Here is a 20670-nt window from a genome sequence, read left to right as displayed (position 1 = left end):
GAAGATTGTCTATTGCAGCTCAGGGCACATTGAACAAAGGTACTTGAAAGTAGGCTAGGGTGACCCATTATTTCCCACAATTATGCAGCAGTAAGCATCACTGAAGGTCTCTGTTCAAATAATGACACAGAAATGTTAAGATATGCTAATGATGAAGATGGTTGGATATCAAAAAAAGTTGACCTTAGAAACTTCCGACCAATCAAAAGGACACCAACTGAGACAGGGGTCTGGGGCCCCTCCCTCTTTGTTAGCCCCTCGTCTCCCCTTCAAGCCAAGGTCAGTGGAATATTCTAGCTGAATTATTTCACACTAGATCCAAAGATGACACCATGATTGTCCTGCTGGAACTGCATCATGCCAGGCACCGCCACTCATACATCTTCTAGGTATTGACTGAGCCCATAGTGCAGCCACTCATAGATTAAATGACAGACACCCTCATCGCCCCCTCTCCAGCTTGTCCTAAACTCCCGCCTGGGCCACACATCACAGTCACACTGAAACCAATCTTGTCTAAAGTCTCAGTGCACAGTCCTGTGTGGTCCTATGTGGTAAATTTAGCACTATACACTCACTGTACAGTAAAAAAAGTCAATTTATATTGGAATAGCATGGGACGATTAAGTACTGCCGCCATTTTTATGTGAATTACAGTTCAGAATCTGACCACAAGTGGGATGCCTTTTTACCTGCTTGTTGGCCCGTGATAGGAAATGTACAAAGCATCGTTCCAACACTAATGTATTAAAATGTTGCTTTAGTCGCATTGGATAAATGTATCTGCTAAGTGAATTATAGCCTACTATAGCTATTATATTAGTTTGAGTGCACTGTATGACATCTGTGGGTGCAACCACAAACTAGGCCCAAAACATGACCAACTGCTGTAACATGGCGGGGCAAAGCAGGACAAACTAAGGCATCAATCTTTGTTTAAATCTATTATCATTCTTAACATTCAACCAATCAAACTTACTGAAAGTCTAAGTTATAAATCAATGAAGTTCTATGCAAAACACCCAAAGGGGACTGGAGAACAACAAAACACACCCATCAATACGCCTGTGGCACGACTAGGCTATTGCTCTAGCCTAAATATAGCCAAAGGCACTTTGCTTTTATGTGACAGTCAAAGAGCTCCTGAATGTGAACGACAACAGAGTAGGGCTGGCACAGGCATACAATTGATGACCATGAATGCATAGCGAATCTTCTTAAAGAAGTCACTGAAACATAAGGTCTCAACCTACTATCATAGGATTCATTATATTGAAACACCTTGGTAATTACTATAGCATTATGCAAGGTACGAGGTCACCACAGTCCTACTGTAGCTAGATCGGCTGAATATCAGTTTCAATGAGAGAATGGATTGTTTAATGTCAGTAATGGCCTGGCACCTGCTTCTTGAAGCCAAGTTGCTCCTATTCCATCTCCCCATTCCTGCAGGCAGCCCTTGGCGACCACACATCTCCATCCATCTCATTATAGTTTCCTTTTCTGTTTTCTACTATTTTTCTACCTTCTCAGTGACACTGGCCTCTACTGCTGTCACATTCCCCCTAAAGTTTAAACTCCACTCATTCAGGCTTTTGTTACACAGGAACTGGGCAACCAGATAATATAGGAACATTAGCCATGGGACTAGATAGGGATTAATCTAGGTTAATAGATGGGTGTGTTGTTTAGCAATGAAACCGATGCGTGCAGATCTTCAGGACAAAACATATTGGGTTGGTTTAGAACTATAGAATTATTGACAACATGTAAACTATATTTTGTCTATAATAACATTTTATAAGCTCTTATTATTTCTCAAAGACATAGTTGCGAATCTTTACCATATCAACATTAGATGTGGTATAAGTCAAAACACCTCAAAACAAGACATGGTATCAAAAACAAATTCAACTAGCTAAAATGGCAGGAATCCTAGTGGTTAGAGCATTGGGCCAGTAATGGAAAGGTTGCTAGATCGAATCCCCAAGGTAAAAATCTGCTGTTCTGAACATGGCAGTTAACCCACTGTTCCTAGGCTGTCATTGTAAACAAGAATTTGTTCTTAACTGACTTTCCTGGTTAAATAAAACAAGTCACCTATAATTCCCGGCAGCTTCTTGTCATTGTTGCTATCTGACCGTTCAGAATCATAACACACAGCCTTCTACTCATGCAATGTGTGTGCATCCTTTTGATGTTGTTAGGAAACCTGTCTATAACTACCTGTGTCTTGTCTGCTATCAAAGAACATAGCTATCTTGGGATATGTAGCCTACATTGTACTCATCACCCAATTTTCCCCATGTAGAAAAAGAGCACAAAATGGTGATGGACACTTAGTTACAAGCCCCCGTTTCAGTGAGCGCATACCCTGCTTGGCACTGTTACAGCCAGTCCCCAGTGTGGGCATGGCAATGCTACAATGCCAGCTTTGTGCCCCCCCTTCCCCTTCAGCTCAAACACAGACAATGCTCAGAGGCCTCATACAAGTGATGCAGTCTGTCCGAGAGAGGGGGCGTTGAAAACTCGTCGCTCCTTCTTCACCTTCCAGCTTCTGACATCTTTCCCTCAGTTCTTGGCCAAACATTGGAGATGGCCTGTGGTTGCAAAAGTGTCAGTGGAATCTTGTGTAAAGCCAAGCATATTATAATAAAGAACAAATAGCCTATTGTCTTTTTATCACCCGTGATTTCCAATATCAGAAACCTGAAATTCAAAAGGTTGCTGAATGGGTGGCAGGTAGCCTAGCAGTTAAGAGCATTGGGCCAGTAACTGAAAGGTCACTAGTTCGAATCCCTCACATCTGGTGATGTGCCCTTGAGCAAGGCACTTAGACCTAGTTGCTCTGGGTAAGAGTGTCTGCTAAAATATGAAAATGAATAGTAAAGCAATTTTCTCTGTGGTCAAGAAAGATGTCAGAGTTTGTCCAACCTTCAAAACAATGGAGACCCTGTAGAATAATAAGATGATTTAACATTGCAGTAACTTTTTGTAGCCTAAATAATGGAACAAATCCAAACTTTTAATAGTGGACAAACGCTTCCGTATCAATGGAAAATAATAAGTCTGGTCTATAGATTGCAATGGCACGCCGTCACGTCACTGCTCTAATCTCTGATTGATCTAGAGAAACTAAGTGGCTGTGGTGTTTTGCAGAAGTCAAGGACAGGGGTCCATAGAGCCCCACAGTGGAGGTGTTATAATACCCATAAAACCAGGCGGTCAAACAGGGAAATGGTTCCAATCGTTTTTACACCATTCATTTTTCCCTTTAGAGATTATAGAAACACAGAAATAAAATAAGAGCTGTGATTCATGTAGGCTTACCCTGGCGTGATATTTTGATAACCATGTAAATCTCTCTCGGACAAGGTGACTAGTTTTTTTTTTATTTACAGTATATATATTTTTGGCGACTTTTACACCTTTTTCTCAATACAGTTTTGTCCCATCACTGAAACTCCTCTACGGACTCAGGAGAGGCAAAGGTCGAGAGCCATGCGTCCTCCGAAACACAACCCTGCCAAGCAGCACTGCTTCTTGACACACTGCTCGCTTAACCGAGTAGCCAGCCGCACCAATGTGCCTGGACAAACTTTTATTAATATATTCGTCTCTATTTAATCTCATATTTGAAAATGCTAATTAGCTTCAAAGTAGACATCTTGGAAGTCCACAAATCCCTGCAAGCTCCTGCACGTCATCTCTATCTGAAACCTTTGCTAAACACAGAACTGTCAAATGAAAGACATTTTGCCTATTTATTCATTACTACATTTAGCTAACATTAGACAGTTAATCCAGAGATTCTTACCTTTGCCTCGATTTGGCATTCTTGTCCAGTTAGCAGCTGTCACGACCGTTGGTTGAATTAATGGACCAAGGCACAGTGTGCATAGAGTTCCACATGTTAATTTGATGAAACTCACAGAAAACAATAAAGCGCCAAAACAAAACGTGAAGCCAATGTAGTGCTCGCAGGCAACTATACATAGACAAGATCCCACAAAAACAGGCTGCCTAAATATGATCCCCAATCAGAGACAACGATAGAGAGCTGCCTCTGATTGGGAACCATACCAGGCCAACATACAAATTAAAAAACTAGACTACCCACCCTAGTCACACCCTGACCTAACCAAAATAGAGAATAAAATGGATCTCTAAGGTCAGGGCGTGACAGTAGGCATCTAGCCTCGGTGGCGGCTCCGGTGCGGGACGTAGACCCCGCTCCGCTCGCAGATCCGCCATCTTCGGTGGCGACTCTGGTGCGGGGATCGTTGCCGGAAGCTCAGGACCATGGATCGTCGCCAGGAGCTCTGGACCGTGGATTGTCGCCAGAGGCTCCGGGCCATGGATTGTCACTGGAGGCTCCGGGCCATGGATCGTCACTGGAAGCTCAGGGCCATGGATCATCACTGGAGGCTCCAGACTGGGAACCGTCGCTGGAGGCTCCGGACTGGTAACTGTCGCTGGAGTCTCTGGATTGCAGACTGTCGCTGGAGGCCTGGTGCATGGAGCCGGCACAGGACGTACCAGGCTGGGGAGACGCACAGGGGGCCTGGAGCCGGTACAGGACATACCAGGCTGGGGAGACGCACAGGAGGCATGGTGCGTGGAGCCGGCACAGGACGTACTGGGCTGTGGAGGCGCACTGAAGGTCTGGAGCATAGATCTGGCACAACGTGTCCTGGACAGATGACAACCTTCGCACGGCAAGTGCTGTGAGCTGGCACAAGACGCACTGGGCTGTGGAGGCGCACTGGAGACATGGTGCGTAGAACCGGCACACATTGTACTGGAACGGTGACACACACCTCAGGGCGAGTGCGTGGAGGAGACACAGGACGTACTAGACTGGGGAGGCGCACTGGAGGCCAGATGCGTGAAACTGGTGCATATGACACCGGACTGGTGTCATGCTCCTCAGCACGCCCGCTCTGCAGCGCTCTCAACGCCAACACCTCTCTCCGGAATCTTTCGTTGAGTTCCTCACTCGACTCCCTGACTGGCTCTGGTTCACCCCTCGGCTCCGCCGACAACTCCGTGTGCCACCCCCCAAACATTTTTCGGGCTGTCTTTTGGGCTTGCGTCCTGGCCGCGAACCCTGGTGTCGTCATTGTTCCTCCTTCGCTGCTTCCGTCTGTTTCCATGGCAGGCTTTTGTCTCCTGACATTATTTCCTCCCAAGTCTAGGATGTCCTCCACTCCTGGCTTTCCTCCCAGGCCCAGGATCCCTGCTCCTCCTGGGCACGCTGCTTGGTCCGTTGGTGGTGGGATCTTCTGTCACAACCGTTGGTTGAATTAATGGACCAAGGCACAGCGTGCATAGAGTTCCTAATGTTAATTTGATGAAACTCACAGAAAACAAAGCGCCAAAATGAAACGTGAAGCCAATATAGTGCTTGCAGGCAACTATACATAGACAAGATACCACAAAAACACAGTGGGAAAAAGGCTGCCTAAATATGATCCCGAATCAGAGACAACGATAGACAGCTGCCTCTGATTGGGAACCATACCAGGCCAACATAGAAATAAAAAAAAAACTAGACTACACACCCTAGTCACACCCTGACCTAACCAAAATAGAGAATAAAAAGGATCTCTTAAGGTCAGGGCGTGACAGCAGCTAATTAGCATTTATTGTTTTGCGGGTAAATACAGGCAAATATATTGATAAAAGTCACCTTGTTCTACTGAGATTTACATGGTTATCAAAACAATTGGAACCATTTCCCTATTTGACTGCAAGGTTTTATATTTATTATGAGTCATACTGTGGTACTCTATTCTGGCCAAAGCTGGAGCAGTTAACAATTGACAGGACAGGAAGCCAGGTGATCAGCAAATGGGTGGAGGGCTGAAGAAGCCAGTTGCACAATCTGTGTGTGTGTGTGTGTGTGTGTGTGTGTGTGTGTGTGTGTGTGTGTGTGTGTGTGTGTGTGTGTGTGTGTGTGTGCTCCAGAGGCACTGTACTACTATGGCTGACCCTGTAAAACAACACATTTCACTGCACATATCTGCTGTATGTGACAATAACAAATGTATATTCACTTGTTTTAGAAGACAACTTTTGTCAGTAATGCAATGTTGACAAGACATGCCACATATATTTCTCAATCTTAGGAAAGAGAGAATGAGAATGCGTATTTAAGTGATAATGCCCGAGAAGACGCTGTTTGGAGGATATATTGTCACGGGTGTTGTTAGGCCCAAGATGAAGTTGAGTAATGAATAAATTAGCAACAAAAGACAGCAAGGTTTAAACAGATCTCTGCTGTTGAAAGCTAAATGTTAGTCTAAAAGAAATGTGATATCATGTCTAGATTATTTTTATAGTGGAGATCAAGTTTATAATTTGCCTGGCTGGGTTGACGAGACAGTGAATTACGCAGTTAGACTGAAGAGAGTAAATAAGCATTTTAACTTCATAGATTTAGGCGGTGGTAATTTGTGGAATAGACACCGTCTGGAAGGCAGTTTTAACCAATTAGCATTCAGGATTAGACCCATCCGTTGTATAAAACGGAATAATAGTGATTAGATATGTAGCTAGCTAGCTAATAACTGGGAAATGAATTGAACATTTTCTTAAAATGGTACATGAAGATTTCTAAAAAGAAACATCAGGACTGGCATTATTATGTAATAACATGTTAATATTAGCCTTTGTGCTACTTTGTAATAAATGCATTATGCATTGAGCAACCTCACTCCAGGCTATTATAGATTTTTTTTAAGATAGCAAAGCAAGAAATATGCAAACCATTACATCATTGTAACTCGCATGTAAAGCTTGCGTAAATTGTGTTTAAAAGGTTACATTTATTTTAATTGGTTAGGCCAAAGTAAATCAGAAATGTATTCTTTTAATTCTGAATTCTATAGCAGGAAAACCTATTGCAGACTAGAATCGGCTGGCTAAAGCTAGCTACTGTGTATCTCTATCTAATACAGTGAGAAACAATGACTGTAGGTGAGAAAAAATGGCTATAGCTAGCCACTGCCAGTTAGCTGCACACTGGTCTTTTGGCGCACTTCAGCCAACCGAGGAACTGTCAGATCGCTACTTTGAGTGATAGCGACAGTTTTCTCACTTTTACATTGTTTAATGTTTACTCACCTCTATCTTGTCAACATTCCTGGCACATCCCACAACCTTCATGCCGTGTTGGACAAGTGCCCGTGCAACAGCCGCTCCAATCCCGACCGAGGCTCCAGTCACGAGAGCTACTCTGCCTTTCCACCGCTCCATTTCAATTGATTATTTGGCTATTACAAAGACTAGCTAGTTAGTTTTCAAAACTGTCGTAGTAAAACGACAGATTTCGTTTACCTATGTCTGTTGAACAGTCACAATAGACATAACAGTTGCTTGTTTATATGGGGCGGTCTGTTACACGATTCAACCCTCCCTTATATTGTTTTCGTAGCATCCAGGAAAAAGCACAGTGCGGAAACCCTGCGCTCGGGATTAAATATTAAATGACAAACATTGCGCTGTATTTGGTTGACGTCCCCTTCCGTTTATTAATTTTAGCGCTTTTACTTTCGCAGACCTGAAACCGCTGCATTGCTGAGCCCTCTTTGCAGAATTTATGAGCAATAAAGAAAGACTTTTATATTCAATGAGTTTATTGGTTATTATATGTACTCTAGGAGACAATGTCATACATTTCCTTAAAAATGTATTGACTTTGGTCAATAATTGATTTAGGCTAAATGCTAAACGTATCTACCCAGTCAAAATGTAATGTACCCGTCCGGTAAACCATTTGTAAGCCATAATGAAATCTTATCTCAATGATAATAACAAACACAAGGACAATGTAGATTTAAAATATATATGTTTTCCTATTTAAATTAGTATAATTTAATAATGCTGTAATAAATGCACCACATGGGACATGATTGGTTAGTTGGAACCACAATACAATTATTGCAACGTAAATACAACAAAAGAAATGCAACAATGTGCACAAGTTTAGTTCAGATTGGTCTATTTAAATTGAGACAAGTCACTGTCCTCACTGGACCCTCTGTATCTTCGGACTCTATATGGACTCTGAGTTTCCCGGACACTGGCTGATTCCCAGGTCCTCTTCCGGGAGACTGAAGGTACATTTGGGACTAGCACACTGAGAATGCCACTGTCCTCCTCATACTTCCTTTTATGTTCAGAGGATTTCCCTCTAGCTGTCAGCAGCCTGGGCTTGTTGAAGGACTGTACTCCCTGCTCCTTTTACAGGTGACCCTAGAGGTGAGGAGACTGTCAGAGTCCTCTGATAATTTTTTCGTCTTAGAGGGTGTGTCCTCTGGCTGAAATCGATTCTGTGGCAGTCCTATGGCAGCCCTTTGGTACTACAGAGACATACAATGCATTCGGAAAGTATTCAGACCCCTTGACTTTTTCCACATTTTGATTACATTTATTAAATCATTTTTTTCCCCTCATCAATCTACGGTCGTGGCCAAAAGTTTTGAGAATGACACAAATATTAATTTTCACAAAGTTTGCTGCCTCAATTTGTATGATGGCAATTTGCATATACTCCAGAATGTTATGAAGAGTGATCAGATGAATTGCAATTAATTGCAAAGTCCCTCTTTGCCAAGCAAATGAACTGAATCCCCCAAAAAACATTTCCACTGCATTTCAGACCTGCGACAAAAGGACCAGCTGACAGTCAGTGATTCGCTCGTTAACACAGGTGTGAGTGTTGACGAAGACAAGGCTGGAGATCACTCTGTAATGGTGATTGAGTTCGAATACCAGACTGGAAGCTTCAAAAGGAGGGTGGTGCTTGGAATCATTGTTCTTCCTCTGTCATCCATGGTTACCTGCAAGGAAACACGTGCCGTCATCATTGCTTTGCACAAAAAGGGCTTCACAGGCAAGGATATTGCTGCCAGTAAGATTGCACCTAAATCAACCATTTATCGGATCATCAAGAACTTCAAGGAGTGTGGTTCAATTGTTGTGAAGAAGGCTTCAGGGCACTCAAGAAAGTCCAGCAAGCGCCAGGACTGTCTCCTAAAGTTGATTCAGTTGCGGGATCGGGGCACCACCAGTACAGAGCTTGCTCAGGAATGGCAGCAGGCAAGTATGAGTGCATCTGCACGCACAGTGAGGCAAAGACTTTTGGAGAATGGCCTGGTGTCAAGAAGGGCAGCAAAGAAGCCACTTCTCTCCAGGGAAAACATCAGGGACAGACTGATATTCTGCAAAAGGTACAGGGATTGGACTGCTGAGGACTGGGGTAAATTCATTTTCTCTGATGAATCCCCTTTCTGATTGTTTGGGGCATCCGGAAAAAAAGCTTGTCCGGAGAAGACAAGGTGAGCGCTACCATCAGTCCTGTGTCATGCGGTAAAGCATCCTGAGACCATTCATGTGTTGGGTTGCTTCTCAGCCAAGGGAGTGGGTTCACTCACAAAGAATGGTACCAACACATCCTCCGAGAGCAACCTCTCCCAACCATCCATGAACAGTTTGGTGATGAACCATGCCTTTTCCAGCATGATGGAGCACCTTGCCATAAGGCAAAAGTGATAACTAAGTGGCTCGGGGAACAAAACATCAATATTTTGGGTCCATGGCAAGGAAACTCCCCAGACATTAATCCCATTGAGAACTTGTGGTCAATCCTCAAGAGGCGGGTGGACAAACAAAAACCCACAAATTCTGACAAACTCCAAGCATTGATTATGCAAGAATGGGCTGCCATCAGTCAGGATCTGGGCCAGAAGTTAATTGACAGCATGCCAGGGCGGATTGCAGAGGTCTTGAAAAAGAAGGGTCAACACTGCAAATATGGACTCTTTGCATCAACTTCATGTAATTGTCAATAAAAGCCTTTGATACGTATGAAATGCTTGTAATTATACTTCAGTATTCCATAGTAACATCTGACAAAAATATCTAAAGACACTGAAGCAGCAAACTTTGTGGAAATGAATATTTGTGTAATTCTCAAAACTTTTGGCCACGACTGTACACACAATACCCCCTTATTGACAAAGCAAAAACAGTTTTTTAGACATTTTTGCAAATGTATAAAAAATGTAAAACTGAAATATCACATTTACATCAGTATCCAGACATTGTTTAAGCACCTTTGGCAGCGATTACAGCCTCGAGTCTTCTTGGGTATGACCCTACAAGCTTGGCACACCTGTCTTGGGGAGTTTCTCCCATTCTTCTCTGCAGATCCTCTCAAGCTCTGCCAGGTTGGATTGGGAGTGTCGCTGCTCAGCTATTTTCAGGTCTCTCCAGATATGTTAGATTGAGTTCAAGTCCGGGCTCTGGCTGGGCCACTCAAGGACATTCAGAGACTTGTTCCGAAGCCACTCCTGCGTTGTTTTGGCTGTGTGCTTAGGATTGTTGTCCTGTTGGAAGGTGAACCTTCGCCCCAGTCTGAGGTCCTGAGTGCTCTGGAGCAGGTTTTCATCAAGGATCTCTCTGTACTTTGCTCCGTTCATCATACCCTCAATCCTGACTAGTCTCCCAGTCTTGGTGGTTTCAGATTTCTTTAATTTAAGAATTATGGAGGCCACTGTTCTTGGGGATCTTCAATGCTACAGATCTGTGCCTCGACACAATCCTGTCTCGGAGCTCTACGTACAATTACTTCGACCTCATGCCTTGGTTTTTACTCTGACATGCAGTGTCAACTGTGGGACCTTATATAGATAGGTGTGTGCCTTTCCAAATCATGTCCAATCATTTGGATTTACCATAGCTGGGCTCCAATGAAATTGTAGAAACATCTCAAGGATGATCAATGGAAACAGGATGCACCTGAGCTCAATTGAGTCTCATAGCAAAGGGTCGGAATACTTATGTAAATAAGTATTTGTCATTATGGGGTATTGTGTGTAGATTGATGAGGAAAAATGTTTTATTGAATCCATTTTAGAATAATGCTGAAACATAACAAAATGTGGAAAAATGGAAGGGGTCTCAATACTTTCTGAAAGCACTGTAAAATAGAAAAGTACTTTATTGTCCATCATGTGAGTTAAATACAATAATACAAAATGTATTTTAAGAGCTACCTTAACTGGGCTACCTATCAATATCGTCCTCTGATCTATTTCTCTTAGAGGATGGGCCTTCACCGGCACTCTCACTGGTCTGGGACCTGCCTGGGTGAGACCCTGCTTGCCATGATTCCATGCTCCTCTCAAAGATGATCATTGGTAGCACCAGCAGTGGGGAGAGCTGGACACAGTCAGGTGCACTGGTGTTCTCAGGGCTGGTGCTCTGAAGGATAACATGGTGCTCACCCACCCTGACCTCCAGGCCCACAGGGGCTGTAGGCTGGTACACTGCAAGAGCTTAACCCTCTGGGCAAGGGAATCATTCCTGGACACCGTAGCTCCATAATTTTGTCCAAAGGACCAGCAGGGAGGGGACAGGGGACCATGGTGCTAGCCCATAATGATCTCCTGGCCTACAGGGGCCATAACGAGCATACCTAGCCTGGACCAATGCCTGTTCTATCAATCACATGTATTTTATAAAGGTAATTTTACATTAGCAGTTGTCACAAATTGCTTATACAGATACTCAGCCTAAAACCCCAAAGAGCAAGCAATGCAGATGTAGAAGTACAGTGGCTAGAAAAAACTCCTTAGAAAGGCAGGAACCTAGGAAAAAACCTAGTGATGAACCAGTCTCCAAGGGGTGGCCAGTCCTCTTCTGGCTGTGCCAGGAGGAGATTATTAGAGTACATAACCATTAAAGCCAGATCGTTCTTCAAGATGTTCAAACGTTTAAAGATGATCAGCAGGGTCAAATAATAATCATAGTGGATTTCAAATCAAATAAAAGTTTACTGGTCGCATACACAGCTAAGCAGATGTTATAGCGGGTGCAGCGAAATGCTTGTTTTACTAGCTCCTAACAATGCAGTGCACAAATTATAATCAAAAACAGAAAAACAAGAAGCCACGAATGCCAAGACAAATCCAGTTAACAACCCAAATAACATTGTATCAGTAATCCAAATGCAATCTAAACGTATATACAGCAAAAAAATATATACTAAGAGTGATATGTACAGCAGTAGATACTGTATTTAACAGTAAGCGATGGCATGAATCCAGTATATAAATACACGCAGTGTATATAAAAAAGTGTAACAAAAATGCACACACACAATCCATGTCTCAATTATCTCAAGGCTTCAAAATCCTTATTTCACCTGTCTCGTCCCCTTCATCTACACTGACTGAAGTGGATTTAACAGATGACATCAATAAGGGATCATAGCTTTCACCTGGATTCACCTGGTCAGCCTATATCATGGAAAGAGCAGGTGTTCCTAATGTTTTGTATACTCAGTATATCACAGGAGGTTGGTGTCACCTTTATTGGGGAGGAAAGGCTTCTGGTAATGGCTGGAGCGGAATCGGTAGAATAGTATCAAATACATCAAACACAAGGTTTCTATGTTTGATACCATTCCATTTACTCCGTTCCATTTACTCCGTTCCAGTCATTATTATGAGCCGTCCTCCCCTCAGCAGCCTCCACTGCTGTGTGTTGGACTTTATGCATGTTTGCATTTGTCTGTCACCCATACCTTATTTTTGCCAACTTATCAACACAACTTGAGTATCTTCAAAGGTCAAATGTACATTTTGTCATGCTTTTCTCTTGTATGTTTTATTGTCTATTAGCAAAGTAATATTCATGTGTTTCAGTGTCTATGACTACTGCCATGTGGAGATTATTAAAAACTTGTATGTCTTTGTCTGTTTTACTAACTCATTTCCCCTCCATATTCCTTCTTTCCTGGATGAAATATTAGCCATGGCTAGCTGTCACAGTCATTCACTGATGAAACTTTGTCTCCCCTTGGTTGCAATAGAATGCAACATCTAAGTGAGTGTGACAACAGAGGCAAATGGCTAAACTTGAAGGATGAAGGATTGCAGACAAACCAAGTTTCCATCCAGTTATTAGAGTAAAGTCATACCATATTTAAAAACAACAGCTATGATGGAAACAGGAAGTTTCGGTACAACTTTATAAATGCTGACAGACAACTTGTTCATTCTACATGGTGGGATCTTTTAGTGTCGGTAAAATTAATTATGCCAGAAATGGAGGTGGAAATGCCTTAATTCGCAAATATTGATATAATAACCATCATATCGACGTAAACTTGGACTCTGGAAACCATGCAGTTTATTAGGCTACAGATGAAATCAATTATGAACTTAACAGGGTGGTGAAAGTGCATTGTGATCTTGATGCCCCTTTCCAATTAATATTAAGGGTCTTATTCTGGTGACAGCTGTTTGACAAATAAAAATATTCTTGCTCTTATCAGTATTAATCTCATCATGTAGACTAAGGGTGTCAGTCAAACTCATTCCATGGAGGGCCTAGTGTCTGTGGGTTTTTGTTTTTTCCTTTCAAATAAGACCTAGACAACTAGGTGAGGGGAGTTCTTTACTAATTAGTGACCTTAAGCAAGGGAGGAGCGAAAACCCGCAGACACTCGACCATCTATGGAGTAAGTTTGACACATGATGGAGACTATACCCTTACAAAGTACTAGCACTGTATCGGTTGTTGGCTGGAGCTCATGTGCGAAGACCAGAGTAGACACATTTGCTATTTAAGGCAACAGTTTGTGACAAAATTATCCATAGAGTTGGAAATGCGATGGAAACATATTGAACTTTAGATTTGTATTTGGTACATGAAAAGTTGAAAAAATATATTGTGTGCACTACGTCATCACGCACTGAACTTCTGCAGAATTATGCATTTCTTACAGAGAAATTATAAACAAATGTATATTTTGTCTCGGGAACAGGAGTGGAGAAATATGATTTATTTCTCTCAGCATCTTTAGAGAAAATGCAAATGCACTTGTAACGTGTTATACTTGAAACTGTTATGAAAGCAGACAGTATTTCCACCACGTAAAATATGCACCTAAGAGGAACTGAAGTCTTATCAGAAATGTGTTTCTTCATTTTCTCAGCTTTTTATTTTCTTAAAACCGGTTAAACTGATGACTAAGGAGATGATTGTGGACTTCAGGAAACAGCAGAGGGAACACCCCCCTATCCACATCGATGGAACAGTAGTGGAGAGGGTAGTAAGTTTTAAGTTCCTCGGCGTACACATCACAGACAAACTGAATTGGTCCACCCACACAGACAGCATCGTGAAGAAGGCGCAGCAGCGCCTCTTCAACCTCAGGAGGCTGAAGAAATTTGGCTTGTCACCAAAAGCACTCACAAACTTCTACAGATGCACAATCGAGAGCATCCTGTCGGGCTGTATCACCGCCTGGTACGGCAACTGCTCCGCCCACAACCGTAAGGCTCTCCAGAGGGTAGTGAGGTCTGCACAACGCATCACCGGGGGCAAACTACCTGCCCTCCAGGACACCTACACCACCCGATGTCACAGGAAGGCCATAAAGATCATCAAGGACAACAACTACCCGAGCCACTTTGTTTACATTGTAAGGATCTTCTTTGGGTGAAGTGGAGGCGGACCAAAATGCAGCATGGTTTCTTTGATTCATGTTTAATAACAAAAAGATAAACACGAACACTACAAAACAATAAACGTGGAAAACCAAAAACACAGAGACAGGAACAATCACCCACCAACACACAGTGCAACCCAGGCTACCTAAGTATGATTCTCAATCAGAGACAACTAATGACACCTGCCTCTGATTGAGAACCATACTAGGCCGAAACATAGAAATACCCAAAACCTAGAAAAACAAACATAGACTGCCCACCCAACTCACGCCCTGACCATACTAAATAAATACAAAACAAAGGAAATAAAGGTCAGAACGTGACATACATACTCATCTCATATGTATATACTGCACTCAATACCATCTACTGTATCTTGCCTATGCCGCTCTGTACCATCACTCATTCATATATCTTTATGTACATATTCTTTATCCCCTTACACTTGTAGTGTAAGGTAGTAGTTTTGGAATTGTTAGCTAGATTACTTGTTGGTTATTACTGCATTGTCGGAACTAGAAGCACAAGCATTTCGCTACACTCGCATTAACATCTGCTAACCATGTGTATGTGACAAATAACATTTTATTTGGTTTGATTTAGAGGCATATCTGTATTCTCAGTCATGTGAAATCTATAGATTAGGGCCTAATTCATGTATTTCAATTGACTGATTTCCTTATATGAACTGTGTAACTCAGTAAAATCTTTGAAATTGTTGCATGTTGCATTTATATTTTTGTTCAGTATAGATTACCAATGCATTAATTATATCGATTTAAGACATTCTTGTGAGCACTACTTTATTTAGTCTTCTGGGGCAACAAGTTATGACAGAAGAGAAGCTGCATGTATCAAACTATAGTTGGCCTACCAAATGTAGGAAATTATAATAGTGCCTAACAAATGTCGGAAATTATAAGTAGAAACGTAATTTAAACTATAGTAAATGAATTATAATTAGGCACAATTATTAAGGAATTCATATGGTGGATCGAACTGCGCAGGTAGCTTAATTTTGAAGTGATTTGTTTGACAATCAGATAAGAATATGTCACCACACCCATGATATGCGAAACTGAACCTGCGCAGACTGCAAAAACAACAGTAAACGGGATAAGATGTTTACACGTCACAGTATCCCGTTTTAGATTAGCATATCCCAGGCATTTTATCCGGGTTTCTCATAGCCGGTATACAAGCCTTTTCGGGTTATTCTAAACGGGCTAGGATGTTTATATCCGTCAATTCAAATACAGAATACTTGAACATCCCTAATAATAACGGGATATTACCGTGCATGTAAACGTGGTCACTGATGGAAAAATGCGCATATTTTCTTTATGCGGATTCTAGAGTTTTCACATAAATCTGTCGCCAATTGGATGGAAACCTAGCTACAAACCCACAATTACAATACTGCTGTAAAATGTTGGTTAGAGATCTCAACACCGGTATGGCATGAATGGAAAACAAGAGCCCTTAAAACAATCCACAGGCAATGACATCCTCACAAAGAATGTATAACAAAACAGTGTGAACTGTCGTCAAACTCACGTTGCATTTTCTTGCCACCAAGAGGAGACAAAGTTTCATGAATGACTGTGCTTCTGTATAGGACATGTGTGTATTATAATGGAGTAAGCCACCAAATACGATACTTGGCATCGTCTTAAGTTCTTAGAATGGCATCCCACACCCATCATTGCCACATTGACTATTATTGTCAACTAGCTGCTACCCCTCTAGCCTTAATTCTCCCATTGACCAGAACAAGGGATAGCGGAGTTCTCCTTCCCTCCCTCTCTTAAACTAATCTCCTTACATTCATGAGTGCTACATGTTCAAAATACTGGAAAAGTGTACAACACTAACACACCACAACTTACCTACAGTATATCCTTTCAGACCAGTAGTCATGAAGGACAGTAGTGGAGAAAAGCTAAATCTATCAGCTTTTTTAGCTCTCCTAAAAAAGACAGACACATATGCAAAGCCCCACACAAACAACTTGAGACCGCAGTGACACTGAGCAAAGATTTATTTTCGATCTTCAAATTCAGGTATTAGAACTTAAAACAAAAATATATATATTTTATCATGGCACAAGGGCATCCTCCAGAATTCCAGTGTGGTGTTGCCACCAGAGGTTTTCAGCATTTATTTAAATGTCAGTAAAATCAAACTATTTGTCACATGCACTGAATACAACAAGTGTAGACATTACGTGAAATGCTTACTTACAAGCCCACAACAGTGCAGTTCAAGAAGAGTTAAGAAAATATTTATCAAATAAACTAAAGTAAAAAAATAAAAAAAAATAACACAATAACAATGTCCCTATATACATGGGGTGTGTGCGGGGTACAGGTTAGTTGAGGTAATTTGTACATGTAGGTAGGGGTGAAGTGACTATGCATAGATAATAAACAGAGAGTAGCAGCAGTTTACAAAACAAATGGGGGGGGGGGGGGGGGGTCAATCAATGTAATAGTCTGGTGGCCATTTGATTAATTGTTCAGCAGTCTTATGGCTTGGGGGTAGAAGCTGTTAAGGAGCCTTTTGGTCCTAGACCTGGCGTTCCGGTACCGCTTGCTGTGCGGTAGCAGAGAAAACAGTCTATGACTTGGGTGGCTGGAGTCTCTGACAATTTTATGGGCTTCCCTCTGACACAGCCTATTATATCGGTCCTGGATTGCAGGAAGCTTGGCCTCAGTGATGTACTGGGCCGTACGCACTACCCTCTGTAGCGCCTCACGGTCAGAAGCAGAGCAGTTGTCATACCAGGCGGTGATGCAACCGGTCAGGATGCTCTCGATGGTGCAGCTGTAGAACTTTGATGATCTGGGGAACCCATGTCAAATCTTTTCAGTGTCCTGACAGGGAAAAGGTGTTGTTGTGACCTCTTCATGACTATCTTTGCATGATAAACAAAGTACTATACTTTCTCTGTAGTGCTAAAGGGCTGCCATAGGACAGCCACAGAATCAACCACTACTATCTTCCCAGGAGGTTTTCAGCCAGAGGACACACCCCTTAAGAGGAAAAGAGCATCAGACTGACAGTTTCCTCACCTCTATGGTCACCTGTAAGAGTTGGGAGTCCAGTCTTTCAAGAAGCCCAGGCTGCTGCCAGAAAAATATGAAGTACAGTATGAGGAGGAGAACAGTGGCATTCCCAGTGTGCTATTCCCAAGTGTACCTTTATTTTATTTTTTTTAAACTAGGCAAGTCAGTTAAGAACAAATTCTTATTTACAATGATGGCCTACCAAAAGGCCTCCTGCGAGGACTGGGGCTGGAATAAAAAATAAATATATATAGTACGAAACACCACAACACTACATAAAGAGAGACCTAAGACAACACAGCATGGCAGCAACACATGACAACACATTAGCAACAACATTTCTAGGCACAGACAGCAGCACAAAGGGCAAGAAGGTATAGAAAACAATACATCACACGAAGCAGCCACCAGTGCCAGTAAGAATGTCCATGATTGAGCCTTTGAATGAAGAGATGGAGATAACTGTCCAGTTTTTGTTTTTTGCAGCTCGTTCCACTCGCTAGGTGCAGAGAAGTGAAAAGAGGTGCGACCCAGGGATGTGTGTGCTTTGCGGATCTTTAACAGAATGTGACTGGCAGAACGGGTGTTGTATGTAGATATCTCAGACGGGGGGATGAGGCCTAAGTGGGTTTTATAAATAAGCATCAACCAGTGGGTATTGCGACAGTTATACAGAAATGACCAGTTTACAGGAGTATAGAGTGCAGTGATGTGTCCTATAAAGAGCATTGGTGGCAATTCTGATGGCCGAATGGTAAAGAACATCTAGCGGCTCGAGAGCACCCTTACCTGCCTATCTATAAATTACGTCTCAGTAATCTAGCATGGGTAGAATGGTCATCTGAATCAGGGTTCATTTGGCAGCTGGGGTGAAAGAGGAGTGATTACGATAGAGGAAACCAAGTCTAGAATTAACCTTAGGCTGCAGCTTGGATATAGGCTGAGAGAAGGACAGTGTACTGTCTAGCCATACTCCCAAGTACTTGTATGAGATGACTACCTCAAGCTCTAAACCCTAGTAATCACACTGGTGGGGAGGAACATTCTTCTTACCAAACCAAATTACCTTTGTTTTGGAGGTGTTCAGAACAAGGTTAAGGGCAGAGAAAGCTTGTTGGACACTAAGAAAGCTTTGTTGTAGAGCGTTTAACACAAAATCCGTGGAGGGGCCAGCTGAGTATAAGACTATCATCTGCATATAAAAAATGGATGAGAGAGCTTCCTATTGCTTGTGCTATGTTGTTGATATACATTGAGAAGAGCGTGGGACCTAGGATCGAGCCTTAGCCACTACCTGTCACCAAGGGAGTACCCTGAGACAGCAGATGTTCTGACTTCAAACACTGCACTCTTAGAGAGGTAGTTAGCAAACCAGGCCAAAGACCCTTCAGAGACACCAATACTCCTTAGCCGGCCCACTAGAATATAATGGTCTACCCTATCAAAAGCTTTGGCCAAGTCAATAAAAAATAGCAGCACAACATTGCTTATAATTAAGGGCAATTGTGACATCATTTAGGACCTTTAAGGTTGCAGTGACACATCCATAATCTTGGCGTAAACCAGATTGCATACCAGAGAGAATACTATAGACATCAGGAAAACTTGTCAATAATCAACTGACTGGCTTTTATCAAAAGTGTTGGAAACAGGGCAAAATAGAAATTGGCCTATAGCAATTAGGATCAGCTTGATCTCCCCTTTAAATAAAGGACACAACGTGGCTGCCTTCCAAGTAAGGGGAATCTCCCCAGAAAGGAGAGACATGTTAAAAAGGTCAGAGATAGGCTTATTTTTTTGAGGTCAAGTTTAAGGAGCTCCTTTAGCACCTCAGACTCAGTGACCGCCTGCAGGGAGAAACTTTGTAGCGGGCAGGGGAAAAAGAGGGAGGAGCATTGGGGCTGGTCGCATTAGAAGGGGTGGGAGATGAGGAAATGTTGTACGGGCAAGATGGCATGGCTGAGTCAAATAGGAATCCTGACTTAATTAAGCGATGATTAAATCAATCAAATGTATTTATAAAGCCCTTTTTACATCAGCCGATGTCACAAAGTGCTGTACAGAAACCCAGCCTAAAACCCCAAACAGCAAGCAATGCAGATGTAGAAGCACGGTGGCTAGGAAAAACTCCCTAGAAAGACCAGAACTTAAGAAACCTAGAGGAACCAGGCTCTGAGGGGTGGCCAGTCGTCTTCTGGCTGTGCCGGGTGGAGATTATAACAGAACATGGCCAAGATGTTCAAACGTTCATTAATGACCAGCAGGGTCAGATAATAATAATCAGTGGTTGTAGAGGGTGCAACAGGGACAAACATATCTTTCCGACAGATAAGATCTAAACCAGGCCAGAACTTGTCGTGTAGACCAGCCATGCGCTCCTCGTCAGTAACAACACCATCAACAACATTAAGGGACATCATGGGCAGCTGTGAAAAGGGTTTATTCTCCGTTTACCAGAACTTCTTGGGGTTAGACCCAGAGAGAACTGCTCCTTAAAATAACTAACTTTAGCCTTCCGGGTAGCCTATTTCTTATTTGCCTGAACAAAAGCCATTCAGCCGGAGAATGTGTATGCGGAGCCTTCCACCAAATGGAATTCTTGAGGTGGAGTAACTCTGCCGGATCACGGTCGAACCAGGGGCTGAACCTGTTTATAATTCTCATTTTCTTTATTGGGGTGTTTGTTAACAATAACACTGAAAATATCAAAAAAGAAGGTCCAACGACTTCCTGAGATGTGGATATTTTACACAAGCTCACAGCCTTCAGTCTCCCGGAAGAGGACCTGGGATGGGAATCAGCCAGCGGGAAACTCAATCTGCAGAGACACAGGGTCCAGTGAGGACACAGACTGGTCTCAACTATAGTCAACCAATCTCAACTAAACTTGTGCATTTGTTTTGTTTATGGTTGCATTTATTGTTTGTGGTTCCAAATAATACCAACCATGAGCCACATATGGTGAATTTATTGCAGTATTATTTTACTTATTTAAATTGGAGAAAAAAAATATATATTTTCATGATCTGCATGTCATTGTTTTACATAATTCTAGATGGGATTTGATTTCTACA

At 42.4% G+C, this 20670-nt stretch overlaps 1 protein-coding gene across 2 annotated transcripts in view; it reads right to left on the bottom strand.

The window, feature by feature from the left end:
• LOC139418235 (dehydrogenase/reductase SDR family member 11-like) overlaps window positions 1-7428 on the bottom strand; it is a 42114-nt gene extending 34686 nt beyond the window's left edge. The window contains exon 1 of one of the 2 annotated variants that reach the window (XM_071167528.1): window positions 7129-7428. In XM_071167528.1, coding sequence (XP_071023629.1) covers window positions 7129-7260 — 132 coding nt within the window. In that variant the 5' untranslated portion in view covers window positions 7261-7428. The remainder of the gene's footprint in view (window positions 1-7128) is intronic. The other variant, XM_071167529.1, reaches the window with a different exon arrangement.
• Between the last annotated feature and the right edge of the window lie 13242 nt (window positions 7429-20670).

Source organism: Oncorhynchus clarkii, chromosome 10 (genome assembly GCF_045791955.1).
Source record: "Oncorhynchus clarkii lewisi isolate Uvic-CL-2024 chromosome 10, UVic_Ocla_1.0, whole genome shotgun sequence".
In the NCBI taxonomy this organism is placed as follows: Eukaryota; Metazoa; Chordata; class Actinopteri; order Salmoniformes; family Salmonidae; genus Oncorhynchus; species Oncorhynchus clarkii.
Note: the sequence above shows the minus strand (reverse complement) of the source record. Positions and strands in the feature narration are given on the sequence as shown.